The sequence below is a fragment of the Falco rusticolus genome, chromosome 2, assembly GCF_015220075.1.
Source record: "Falco rusticolus isolate bFalRus1 chromosome 2, bFalRus1.pri, whole genome shotgun sequence".
Lineage (NCBI taxonomy): Eukaryota > Metazoa > Chordata > Aves > Falconiformes > Falconidae > Falco > Falco rusticolus.
The window spans coordinates 112,374,858-112,389,032 of NC_051188.1; the positions used below are offsets into that span (position 1 = coordinate 112,374,858).

At 36.7% G+C, this 14,175-nt stretch overlaps 1 protein-coding gene across 3 annotated transcripts in view; it reads left to right on the forward strand.

Moving 5' to 3' along the window:
• The window catches only part of CADM2 (cell adhesion molecule 2), a 669,939-nt gene extending 656,574 nt beyond the window's left edge, over positions 1 to 13,365 (forward strand). For all 3 annotated transcript variants that reach the window (XM_037377971.1, XM_037377973.1, XM_037377972.1), the window contains 2 exons: positions 4,061 to 4,186; positions 5,797 to 13,365. In XM_037377971.1, the coding sequence (XP_037233868.1) occupies positions 4,061 to 4,186; positions 5,797 to 5,915 (245 nt within the window). In that variant the 3' untranslated portion in view covers positions 5,916 to 13,365. The remainder of the gene's footprint in view (positions 1 to 4,060; positions 4,187 to 5,796) is intronic.
• Positions 13,366 to 14,175: the final 810 nt, after the last annotated feature.

Here is a 14,175-nt window from a genome sequence, read left to right on the forward strand (position 1 = left end):
CAAAAATATGCCATTTCAGCATTCAGAAATGTGTTTGTTCCCTTTGCTCAAGGAAGGGTTATCTGACCCTTTCCTGCAGCCTGCTCAGTCAAGTCAACTATGCATAAATAAGGAGGAAACTTATGCACAAGAAAATGAAATTAGATTAATAATTAACATATACTTTATGCAAAAGCATGAAAAACTGTTCCAGAATTTCTCTGCTTAACTAACGGGTGAATTCATATAAAAATATTCTACGCTGAGACTTTGTCAGCAGGTCATAAAAACCACATACCTATTTACTAAACGCATCTAAGATTTATCTGCTGTGTTTCATTTCTTAATGTTTGATACATTTTTTTCTTCTTATCATTTTAAGTGTGTTAATTCTGCAAGTTTCTGAACAAACAGTAATGGGCAAAACCCAGAAGTTCAAAATGGGTGCAGCTTCACGGCATCAGCAATCAGTATTTCGAAGAGGCTTCCTAAATTGGGGACAAAAACAAACAAAAGAGAATTATGAGCTTTTGTGTCATTATCTTGCTATAAGATTTCCTTAGTCTCATCAAAGAATGAAATAAAGAGAAGAAAACCCCTGATCTTTGAAGAAGTTCTAGTCTGATTACAAAAATTTAATTTCACTGTTTCAGGCCATGACTACTGTAGCTGTGCTCATGCAGTAAAAAAAACAGTCTACATTTAAAACAGGAACAGAGTAATCTATATTTTTTTTTAATGGAAACAGCTGGATTATAAGTATTTATTGCACAGTTGCATACCTAAGATTTCATTTGCTGGAGTTATGTGTGTGACAGGGTAGTTCTTACCTGGTAAAGCCCATGAAGCTTATAATAGGATTCAACAAATAATCTGAATACTGTTCTGTTTTTTGGAAAGCAAACTGTGGAGTGGTCAGTGCCCAAATACACACTTAGCACTTTCAGGTACTTTAATGAGAGTTTCTAATACAAATGCCCAGAACGCTTGGATAATTATACAAGTTCACTGTATAAATAGCTAAAATACAAAATTCCAAACCCCTGTATTTCTATCTTTCAAATACTGTTCAGGCACATTTTGACATAGTAATTATTTATTTGATGATAGATAGCCCCAGATCTATAATTCACTCATGGGGCTTAGGTCATTTCATGAAAGGCAAAAGTATAGTGCATTACTCTGTATGCATAATGTAGAGCATATTTATATTTAATGCTAACATTATTTTTATATGAGGAGAGTATTTCTATGAGGTGCACTTCCTGTTCAGAATATTGTTTATGTTGTACAGATTTTCATTCTGAGATGAAAGAATGCTTGTTTCTCAAGAAAATGTTTGTCCACTTTTGAGGATCTTTCTTTACTCCCTTCTTTTCCATCTCTTCCTTCCTCTCCTTCCTTTCCTTTTTTCTTTTTAATTAATCAATTCTTCACTGGTAATATAATGGTAATAGGTCACGCTCAAGTTTTTTTCCTGGACAAACTGGTCTAGCAATACTAATGAACATAATCTGGTTTTGATACCAAGGTTAAGAGATTACATCAGAAATGGAATACTACCTTTGCATTCCAATGAATACCTAAATTAATTTTAAAAGTAAAAGTTTTCAACCTATAGCAGCAGTAGAATCTCATTAATCCACACTAATAGGTGGGAACCTTTTATTTCTGCTGGCTTTAGGTCACTTCATGTAGTCACATCAGGTATGTCAGAGGGGGAGTGAGTAGACATGGAGGAAATCACCTAGGGATGAAAACACAGATGCATACTCATCTCAGTGTATTATGAGGACTTTTTATCTATGATGTTTATTAAAGCTCATAGAGGAGATACGTTGTAAATCTGGGTATTGAGTTGAGGCTGTACGCTGCAATCAGCTTTTCAAAAAATGCCTCTAAATAAAGCACTGTGCAAACCCCTCTTTGGATTATACTCTGCATCAGGAAGTATATTATCCCTTAAAATACCTGCAGGAGGAGTTAGCTTTTAGTGGGAAAACACGGTCATGCTGCGCCTGGCCCGGTGTTGGGGAAGAGCATCTCCTGCAGGTCACATGCAGCTCCTGGGGACATTGGTGCTCCTTAGTGCCCAGATGGGTGCTGCCTTTTGCTGCAGGCAGGAGGTTCACAGCAACATTGCTACAGGCACTACAAAGGGAGGAATTTGCTAGATGGCTCAAGCAGGCTGACAATCCTGCAGCAAGCTGTCACCTTACATTTTCTCAAGCAAGCAGTCACCTCCTTCCTACTCCCATTGGAAAACGGAGCCTCTGCAAGTGTGGGAAGGGGTGGCTGCATGCTCCAAGCTCTTGCTTTTGGGGAGGCAAGACTTCAGCAATCTGGCTTTTCTCTGTGAGGCTGCTGGTGCACAGAACTCCTTGGGGTCATTTCAAATCACCAAAATAGAGACAATGTCCCCTTGGACTGATTCTGTGTGCTCGACGTAGTGCCACCAGCAGTAGCATCATGCCAGGAGGTTCATGGAGACGGAGGAGGGTCAGGCACAGCTCACTTTATAAGGTGTTTCTAGCTTTTTTGAGGCCCATACCTAGTATTTGCCATCATGTTCACAGAAGTGCTGTGGCCAGCTTCCCTCTTAGCAGCCAGAATAAAAAGACAGGGAGCTCAGAAAGCCAGCAATAAGTGACAAAGCCATGCCTGATGGCTTCAGTGACTGTTAAGAGCAGAACTGCAACAGTGGTCGTGCCACTCTGTGCTCCAACAAACCTAAAAGTGTAGTTTCTGTATGCCTGACAGTTTACAAAAGGAGGGGAAAACACAATTCTTTTATTTCATCTATATAACATTATAGTTTTGTACACTTGTATATGTGTAGATATATCTATACATCTTACTCTTATATGATGATCCTGGTCAGCAGAATGTAATTATGGTATCATGGAATCACACCTCCTTGGCATTATCAGAGGTCCTTCTATCATCTTTACAGACTTGCCCTCTTTTCTGTATAAATATTTTTCCTGCCTTTCCCTTTAGCAAAGCAAAGAAGTTGTTTGCAAACTATTTGTAGAATATAAACAGCTCCTACAAGGGAAATGCCCTTGAAGCAGTGAGAGTAGACTGACTGCAACATACAGTACATGCTAATAGCATCTTCAGAGAATTACTATTACTTCATAGCAGAGGCTTTTTCATTAAAATAGAAATCTTACCATGATCCTTAGATTGAATTTTTACCTTCTTTTGCATATTTTAGGTGAGTCAACAGTCACAGGTTGCTGGTTCATTGTTCAAAAGCTCCAAAGAATTACTCACCCCTAAGCAGTGCCATTTCCCATGATTGCCTCTTTGCAACTTTTGTGAAGTACCAGGCAACAGAACAGGCAAATGACCAGCACAGAAAGCTTCAAATCCAGCAGTATTCCTAGCGCTCTGCAGTTAGTAAAATGAACCTGCTGATACGTTATTATGTCTATTACAGCCTGCTAACGTTGGGTGTTAATTGAGTATTCATAGTGAATTCACAAACTGATGCTTGAGACTGAATGATGTTCTTTCAGGTTGCCTGATACCTTTATCTGACCAAATTCATGCAGACTCAGCCGTGTGCAGAGGAACTTGGCATGGCTGCACTTTATCTGCCTTTTTATTTCTGGTGCAATAGGACAGGAACGAGAGGAAGAGAATATATAAGGGTTACCCACTGAGAATCAATTCTATAAATTATGTATTATGCAGACACTATTCTGCTGATGCTATCTGATCCCCAATTCTCAGTTCCTTGTTTTTCTTTCTATAAATAGCTATGGCTAGGTTTTCAATTGTAAAATGATGAGGACAAAACCAGAAACCTTTCCCATTTAATAACCTCTGCCAAAGAAGAATAAGGTAATATTTTTCATAACCCTGATGTCCTCAGGGCTTTAACAATCTGGGAATACAAGCAGCACTATGTTGTTGATAAGATACTGGTAGTAAAAGTGGGAATAACCATGCTGAATATTAAAGAGGGAAATGCCCTATTTTCAGGATGATTGGTATAAAACTTGGTATTGTGAGTTTTCCTGTCAATTTTTGTCTGTGTAGGACGACTTTTGCTTTCTGTTTCTCCCTCTAGATCCAAATGCTTTGGCTGGACAGACTGGACCTGACCACGCTCTTATAGGAGGAATAGTGGCTGTAGTTGTCTTTGTAACACTATGTTCTATAATTCTCCTTGGTCGATACCTGGCAAGACATAAAGGTAGGACAGATTAAGTGGAAGTTCAGTAACTTTTGGAAGTGAGGCATAATTTCATCTGGGAGTGCTGTGCCCTTTCACCTTCCCCCACCTGCTAAATGGTTTGGCCAAGAAAGCTGGGTTCCCAGTCTAGTTGCAAGTGAAGTCCCTGTGAATTTTACCCACTTTTCCAGTGGACTGGCTAAGGCAAAGGATGTCTAGCCACGTGCCCAAGGTCATCTCAAAAGTCAGGGATTTAGAGACTAAGAGGTAAGATTGCCCCTTGGTTTTGGCACGTAGCTGTAGACACTTCATTACATAATCTCATAGTTTTAACTAGTATATCAATTCACCAGCATATGTATCTATATTAAGTGAACAAGATTTTTCATTTTAATAAATTGTGCTGATGCTTTAAGTATGTATATAAGCGGTGATATTAGAAGCCAGTGGTGAATTTTCAGATGAGTGACTCTTTTACCAATGATTCCACTGGAATAAGGGGTTCTTTCCTAGGCCAAGCTTTAATTTATTCAGAGATTTCACCTTAAGAATTTACTCCATTTTCAGTCCCCCCTGCCATTAGAGATAACAGGGATGGAGTGACACTGACTTCTAACTAAGCTTCTTTATGATCCTATTTTGACCTAGTTAAATCCAAAATAATTTATTGAGATTTGACCTCCAAATGGCTTGTAGACCTACCTATTGTTAAAACTTGATTGATTCCCTACCTGAACCGCTAAAAAAAACCAAAAAAAACCAACACACCAGAAAAACCTGAAGAGCAAGTTAGTGTTGGTATCAACTCATTAAATCTCATTTTAGATACAATAATCATATGGCTAGCACACATAAGCTGATAAAAACATATTTTTTATTTGATTGTACTGTGTGTGGGGGGAAACAATTTTATTTTTTTTGTGAGCCAGTGAAAGTATGTCCTTTTTGTTTTACTTTCCTGAATGAACAGTTAGACATCTTTTGGCAACATAAATAATGCTTTTCCCAATGGGAAAATTGACTGTTGCACACAATTCTTTTTGTTCCTCTCCTTAGCATAAAAATATCTGTGATAGTATCATGTGAGTGGGTTCAGTTAATAAAACTATCTCAATTTTTTAATTCTTGGAAGTGACTATGATACAGTTCTGTAAAATTAAAATATAGATATGATCAAGAAAAAATAGAAATACCAAAATAATCAGTGGCCATTTAAAAAAAACCCAGCTGTTTATGAATATCTAAGTGTTCAGAGTTGGTTTATTTTCCATGGGTAGCTGTTCCATGAAATAACCAAGATTTTATCACTTATTTTATAATTGCAAAATATATTGCATATTACTACAGTTAGATAAAGCAGGTTTTTATTAGAAGATTTCCTTAATTTATTGTGGATATACTTGAATTTGTGTATGTGCATTATCAGTATTAATACTATAAATATTTTTTAGGCAAATTAGAAAGTTGAGCATACCTTTATGATATATACTGAAACTGTGTAAAAATATTTGTCTATTCAGCAAGCAATTGGAGCATTGTTAGAAATGTACTTCCTGTAATGCACTGTAAAGTTAAAAATCCCTAATCTTTCCTTTTTTTTTTTCTTTTTTCTGTTGTACTGATTCCTATAGGAACATATTTAACAAATGAAGCAAAAGGAGCTGAAGATGCACCTGATGCCGACACAGCCATTATCAATGCAGAAGGCAGCCAAGTCAATGCAGAGGAGAAAAAAGAGTATTTCATTTAGATGCAGAGCTAGAATCTTGGAGTTTTACTTATCAGGCTGACTGCTGGAGAAAACTGGCTATCATTTCTCAGAATTCATTTCTGCCATCTTCTGCTATCTTTATTAACTTGCATACCTGCTATAAGTAGCCAGTTTATGCCAACAATCAGCTGTTGACATCATCATTCTATAATTACAGTATCATGCTTAAAGCAGGACATTTCTTATTGCCTAAAATTCATATCCACTGCTCTCTTAACATACAGTGCTTGAATATACAGCCTTAACAATGTTAATCATCATCTTAATCCAAGTTTTCTACATTTTTAAATGTTACGCAGCTTTCTTTTTCAGTTTTATTTTATCATGTCCCTTCTAGTGTGTCATAGAACAATATTCATAACAAATACTATTAGGTAAGGACCTAATTTACTTACATAAAATGTTGTCTAAGATTAGAGGTTTACAAAGAATGTTTTATACATGTCTATCTATAATTCAAAAAGTAACTTGGTTTTGAAACATATGCCCTAGGAAACACAATTTGAAACCTTTTTAGTAGAGTTTCCTGTATGCTTGGATTCGGTGGAAGAAAACTGAATTCAGTCCACTGAATTTTTTGTTTTGTTTTGCTTTGATTTGTTATGTTTTAAATGGTACCTTGACAACAGTGCCATGTTTCAATGGTAAAAACATGCTGAATAGCTATACAGATTCTGCAAAGTTAGATAATAGTGCTTCATTTGAAATAAATTTGTCCTGCCCTTTTATTGCTTTTTGGGATCGCAAAGATTAGAGAACTTTCTGAGTAATTTCTGTTTTTATAATTTATTTGCTTCACATGAACTCACCTGCCTACTCAAATTTGAAGTGTTCATGGGGCACAACTGCAAGGCATTTTAGTATCTGTATATAGTGCATATAATAAATTCAATTAAACATTATTTGATACATATTTAACTTTTTTGGCAGTAGCTAAGTCAGTCACAAGTAAGCATTTTCTAATGTCCATTATATCCCTTTAGATATGACTCAAATCAGTATTCTGAGTAGATAACATGTATTAGTATTTTTTGTCTGTATGTCCTAGCACTGTTCAGCAGCAAACTTTTCTAGTTCTTGTTAATTTTTTCTTTGTTATACAATGGAAGCACAATGTTATATGGAAAGGTAGTTTTAAGCTAACAACCAGTGCACAGCCTCAGGTTTTAAATTACAACCACATTTGATTACTATCCTTAAAAAGTACTATTGAGTTGCTAAAATTATCAAATTTTAATTTGGCAGTTCCAGAGCTGCTTCTCTATGTTGGTTTGCCAAAAAAAAGAAAAAAGAAAAAAAAAAAGAAAAAAATAGAAGTGTTAAAACAAAAGATATATGTTTTGTGTATACAGTAAATGGACTAATTCTTTATATTAAATTCCTGTCTATGCATTTTGTGAGGTACAAACTTATGTCACCGTGAATGATAGAGAATTCCTGCCATGCTTTTAGCTCCACAGTGAAAGTCTCTGGATTATTTCTAAAATTTTTGTGTAATTGACAGCTGAAAAATCACATGCTCTTAAATATGACAACAAAACACTGTAAGCCCTTCGGCTTATTTCCTCTTCCAATGAAATAAAAAGGTTGCCATAACAGCTCTTGGAAACAATTCTGCAATGGGGAATGCAAGTTAGTCTAGTTGGAGCTTCTCTTGCTCCTACCTTCTGCACCTTTGGCAAAAGAGTATTTCTCTCTGGTTGCTGTACTTGTGAAGCCTAAAAGCATGATGGTCTGCTGTAAAGGACTTTCTCCTGGGATTTTATTTTTGTGTGGGGAAGGGAGAGTTTGGAATATGACATCATGTAGTATGGTAAAATGGAAGATAAAGGTGCTGTGTCAGATTATTTATCAGAAGAGTATAATCCTTTTAAGGACAATATTAGAGTATTTTAATTGTTTTTCTTGAGACATTTATCTTGTTAATTTCTAAGAAAAAAGGGTGACATCAATCAAAGCAGCACTTTTTTTCAAAATATACAGACATAAATAATATGATGTGGTTGAGTGTTAACATAATAAATCATATACAGTATGACATTTTAAAGAAATAAGTCTGCATTGATGTGATTGCATGCTTGTTTTTACAGTTCACTCCATACCCATCTGTGGAAAAATGCAATAATATGTTAATATAATATGGTAGTTTGAGAGAACCAGGTAGGTGCTACTAGACACATTGAAAACTAGTATAGGTTTACAAGATATTCATGTCTTTCAAAACATACACATGTAAAAAAAGGCTGGCAAAGGAAGTCATTCAGTTTAATACCAAAAATATGGGTTCTTGTCACAACAGCAAGTTACATTAGCTACAGTAGAGTATGGCATATGACAAGGTTTTATTTCAAGACCTGGGGCCCAGTTCAACTCAGCATATGCTCAGCTTCAGGCTTCAGAGGATTTCCATTGGACTGTAAGGCGCTATTCATATGCTTAAAAGTAAGTGCTTCCCTGGATGAGGGCCTTACTTGCTCAAGTGGAATTCTCCACCAACAGGGTGTTTATGCCTTTTTCACTCTTCTGAACTCCAGCTTGCTTGAACTGTAGGGTTGTTACTTGAACCATTACCCAACCAAGGTCAGGTAGGACCTTCAAAAGCAGGATTGCCCTTGGGGTAACCATTTCAAACCATTTTCTCCAGTGGCGTAGAAACAGCACTTAAACTTTGCAAGAGATACAACTTGTACACTTAAAACAGGTTATTTCATTGGTTTTCAATTAAAACTTCTCACATGTGCTTGTTTTTAATGCAGTTGATCTTCCGTTACCTTGCACCTGGTGATGTCCCTTGCATCTGTGCAAAGCAGGTGTGAAAAACCCCACACCTAGCGTTCTACCTGGGTAGCACTTTGCAGGCCTGTCTGCTCTTCACGGGTTTAAATTACTACACTAGGTGTAAAAAGGTATCCCTCTTTTTTTGTAGGCAGAGCCATGGCTCAGCACTAATGACATTCAGTAGGCTAAAAGCCAGTCCTCCGTTCTCTTTGTCCAAGATCCCATTCTGAAATACCGCTTTTATTATGGTGTGAGGTATCCAGCAGGTGTGTAAAATCGAGGCTCTGAATGGGAACCGCCCTCACTAAAATGTCTGTGACATTCTCTCCCACATGCACTTGCAGAGTAGTTTTCTCAAGGCCAGGTAGCTAGTTTCTGCCAGTGTACTGTTTACAGTGTCGATTGCTGATTATTTTTAAACTTTCTGATGTAGGTTTTGGGGTTTTTTTTTAATGCTTCAAGGACATTCTCATGATTTGAACAAGAAAGCGGTGCATCAGAAGACAAGGGGTACATCATCCCACTCTTTTAGTGTCATCTGACAAACCAAGAAACAGTGTAAGGAACCTGATGTTTAACTTGAGGCTCAGAACTTAAGCTAAAACACTCTAAAAAGTTTCCACATTATTTAAGGATGGTTCGTCTTGCACTGAGACTCCCTCTGTAAAGGAGTACATGAAGAAAACCAACTTTTCTAAAAAAGACATGAAAGTTAACATCTTGTGTATTTTCATTACAGTATAATATATATATAACTATTTCAATGAAAAGAAAGGACAGAATCATCTGTAATTATGTAATTCATGATTGTAACAGCACTGAAGTTACCATGTACGCACATGTACAGTAGCTATTTCAACAGTTACAGTGTAGTTACATGTAATTCCCTGTAACATAGCAGTTATAGTGTAATTTAGTGCCACTTATTGTAAAGTGTTACCAAAAGGAAAATGGAGTTCTTACCTTTACAATTCCATTAAAATTAAAGGTAAGTTTATTAAATTAGCACCGTAAATCTAATATTGCATTTCTTAATTAAGGAGGTGATTGAAAACTTCATGTTCACACTGCAGCTTCCCACACCGCTTACCCAGACTCCTCCAAGTGTCTAATCTCTACACTCCTAGGAACTGGTTAATCTGTGATGAACATACCAAAAATCCAGCTACTTCAACTTCAATTGAATAAGCTGTCTAACAGAGAAAAACAAACAACAACAAAAATAACGAGTAATGCTTTTTATTAAGTGGCACAAAGTACACACTAAAAACTATGCAAAAATATAGGTAAATACAGTGTACTTACATGTAAGTATCTTGTACTTGCTGTGTATGGATATTGGAAAACCGTGTAATTATAATATGCATTTTGATTATTTCAAGCAGGGGGATGATCCCTAACAGTCACAAGGAAAAGCTGGAAGGTACATATACAAGCAGTGGATATCCTAATGCAATATGTGTAATTCCTCTACTTGCAGTGACAACTAATTTATAAAAACGCTTATACCACTCCTCATTCTCACTAGCTTTGCTTTCCATTTCTTTGAGGCCCATTACATACCACTGAAACACCTTTAGGCAAAGTAAGACACTGACTCCACTAATGGCTTTGCTGCCAGCACTCTTTATGTCTGGCAACACTGTTCTGTAATCTATTTCTGGCTCAACAGCACAAGTTTCCTCTTTTTTTCTGTCCTCAAGGGAGCCTAGTATGTTAAGATGCTGAAATATGCTGCCATATGCCCCGGTATTTTTAGCATGAACAACAGAGAAAGAGAGAGAGAGAGAGAGCGCTGCATTCTTCTGACCCCTATTTTGCTGAATCACCTCACCTGGAATTTCCACTACTTGCTCAGTAATGCCAGGTAATCTTAAATTGTAAGTACAAAATGCTTCCATCAAAGTACAAAGGATGCTTTTAATGATAAAGCTAACATTTTGTAAACGTGAAGTTTTGTATTACTGATCTTTTTACTTCTCGCCACTTTTCCATCCCACCCTTCCAGAAGGAATGCACCAAAAGATAGATAACACAGAATAGCAAAAGAAGAAAAGAATAGCATAAACCTTCTTGTGGTTGCCATTGCTATGACCCTCCTTTGTTCCTGTGTAACAGGATGTATTTAGCAACTGCCATTAGCATCATTCCACACTGTACTGTTCCTAGAATATGACATCTACCTCTTAGTCTAAATACTAGCTATGAGATGTTTGTATACATTTTAAATATTACTGAATCTTTGGTCTAGTCTTGAGGTCACTGGGGTTTTTTTCTGTTAAATATAGAAAAAAAAAATTGCCTGCGTTCATAATTCTTGCCCTGTTCTTTACTAATTTAGGAATAGTTTAAGCTTTTAACAAGGCATAAGGACACAGCCTCAGCTGGTATAAATCAGCTTCACTCTATTGCCTTAAATGTGGGCCAATTTACACTGGCTGGGGATTCATCCCAAACGGCTTAAAAATAAACTGCTATAACACATCAATATTTAGTCAGCACTAGATAATGATGTGCTATCCAACTGAAACACAAACCTTTCCAGTAAGACATGCAGGTTTGGAGAGAAACTTTTATAAGCACATGCAAGCTTTTGAATTAAATATGCAATACCAATACTGTTGAGATATTCTGATGTCTCTTACTTATTTAAACATAATATTGCCAGAGCATGTTTACATTAAAAACAGTCAATGCATGTGGGACAGGGAAAGACTACTGCAAACAATAAAAGAATATTAAATGGATAGAGCAGCCTTTGATGTCAGCAGAGTAGAAACTCTTAATCGAGAGTAGGACTTCCTACATGGTTTTTCACAGTGGACTTCATAACTCTAAAGCAAATGGGAGCTGTCTACTTGGAGTTAACAAAAGCTAGCAGTTCCTGCTTGCTATCGATGAATCTAACCCAGCACTCCGCACTTGTTTTAACTCAGGAGGAAATAAGGGTACAAACATGGTTTAACAGCACACTTCTGCATCACTCCACATCCTCAGGATGCTCCAAGCTTTGTGCGCTTCCAGCAGCCCTTAAGGGAATTCTTCCAGCATCTAGGAATCATCTTGTTGGCAAGCCATGTTAATTTTCTGCAGCAACGTTTAATGTACTCAGAACCAGATGGAAGATGTGGAGCCAACATGATGACTCTACAGTACTAGGGGCTTCCAGAGCCTCTCAGTAGATGGCAAAAAAACCCTATATATATATATATTCTTCATGGCTTCTGTGTTTACTAGAGATCTGCCCTCCATGTTCTGTGTCTAAAGTCATTTATTCTCTGCTGGGCTAAAGCAGCAATCTTAATTGGAAAGGAGGTAGGGGAGAAAAAAAGTCCTCTAAAAGGAGCAGTCTGTGTTCCTGTTAAAGAAAAGTTCAAGGATTTTCATTTCTTTTTTTTTTTTTTTTTTCTTTTTTTTTTTTAAGATTTCAGGTGCAAAGCCAAGCCTGTTGGGGTCAGCACTTTAGCACTTTAGCACATGCCAGCAGTGTTTCTTGTGTGAGCTCTGATCTCACATTTCAGCACAAACTACAGACAGCCTTACCCTGCCCTTATGCATAGTGCTGAAAATCACTGATGCTATTTTCTTCTAAACATATTCATTTTCTTAGTCTTATTCTACAATGAAATCATTGAAGGGTTTTTCATAATAGGTTCAGAAGGAGGGGTTTTAATGTAATAACTTCTAAAGAAAATAATAGTGATGATCATCAACTGTTCACGTTGATTATGAAGAGGAGGAAAATCTTTAATTGCTGGACTGAATTCTTTATCACTTCCTCCTTCTCTCCGTTCTATGCATATTGATTAATGTTAGTAAATATGCAGTTGCACATGTCCTTTTTCAGTGAAAGCAGATTTGCTTATACCCCTATATAGCTTCCATAGAAATATGCAAATATGACCTACGATCATCTGCTTCTGCCTAAACAGTGAGCCAAGAGAGTGAACTCATAGATTACTGGATTCATATATGTCCTGCTTCCATAAAAGTTGAGTACAATACGCCTATTGATTTCAAAAGAACAAGGCTCAAGTCCTTAATGCACATGTTTGAGTTGCTATTTAGCTCTTTTCCAACAGAATTATAAAGCAATCCTTGTGCATCCTTTACTTTTAGCCTAGATATTTTATAACTACAAAAAACCTTCAGTTCAGCAGGAAGTTTCCTAGAATAAGTAATAAGGCGTAATTAGTGAAGGGTCTATAACAACTTCATCTATTCATGGTCAGTGTAAGTGTATTCTCCTAGGAGCTCCAGTGTACTCTGCTTGTACACTGGCACTTTATGGCCTTGGGAAGGATATATGCGAATGGTTCAGAAATACAACCACTAACCTGTAAACAAAATTCATGGGAATTAAACATATTGCACTGAAGATGAGACACATTTACTTCATTTAATTTCCTCATTAATAACTTTAAGCAGACAAAATGCATATTGTAATGTTAGGTACATGACACTTGCATGTTGCTATGCCTATATACTTACAAAGTATTCAATGTGTACTTAGTGGCGCTTAAAAAATGTCATGTACAATTCTTTAAACATTCTTACAGGGTTCCCATTTGCACTTCATCTTTCAGAGAAGTCTTGTCAGAAAATTGTCTGATGAATATTATTGAAAAAAATAAAATTTCAATTTTAGTTATCTGTTGGACATTTCTGAATTGTCTATTCATTTAATATATTTCCTGGTGCTTGCCCGCTTGGCAGTGGAGTTGATTTAGACCAGTGGCTGTATACACAGACTGTTCACTGAACAGATTTTGCTGTTTCTAGTGGAATTGTTATAAGCATTTACTTCGCTAAATATTGATTCTGAGATTTTTAACAGATATCCAAGAAAATAATCTGTAAGACACTGGTATTTTACTGATAATTATAAATTATTTTATTTTATTTGATGTTTATGTACCATTTACTGTGTATTGCTTTATATTTTCTTCTGACTGACAAAGTAACAACTTTTGGATGCTGTCCTCACTGTAGGAGAAATTCATCCTTATGGAGAGGTCGAGTGCTGAGAAAGCATTTAAGCCTTTGGGACTTACATGGTGGCTTAGCCCTCTTGAAGGAGCTAGAGAATTCATGCAAGGTTTTCTGCACCACTTACCATGCCTGAATTGATGTTATAAAGGGCAAGAAGGCCACTGGTCTCAATGGGAGAGAGGCAAATGTCACAGGGAAGAGGAAATTCTTAAAGGGTCCATGTTTATGAAAAAGAAACAAGTCCCGATCACAGAGAGAGACACAAATAGGGTTTGGTACCTCCATGCAGAGGATATCCCAGTGCAGTTGCGCATCTCTGATGGCAGAGCTTTCCTATTGTCTTAACCGAGCATACATTTGATGAATGTACAACCCTGTTAGATTCAGCAGATTTGTTCTTATCTTACTTCTTTTCACTAAACCAAAATATGTCCCCTTAAGCAGCGTTTAATGTCCAGTAACATATATT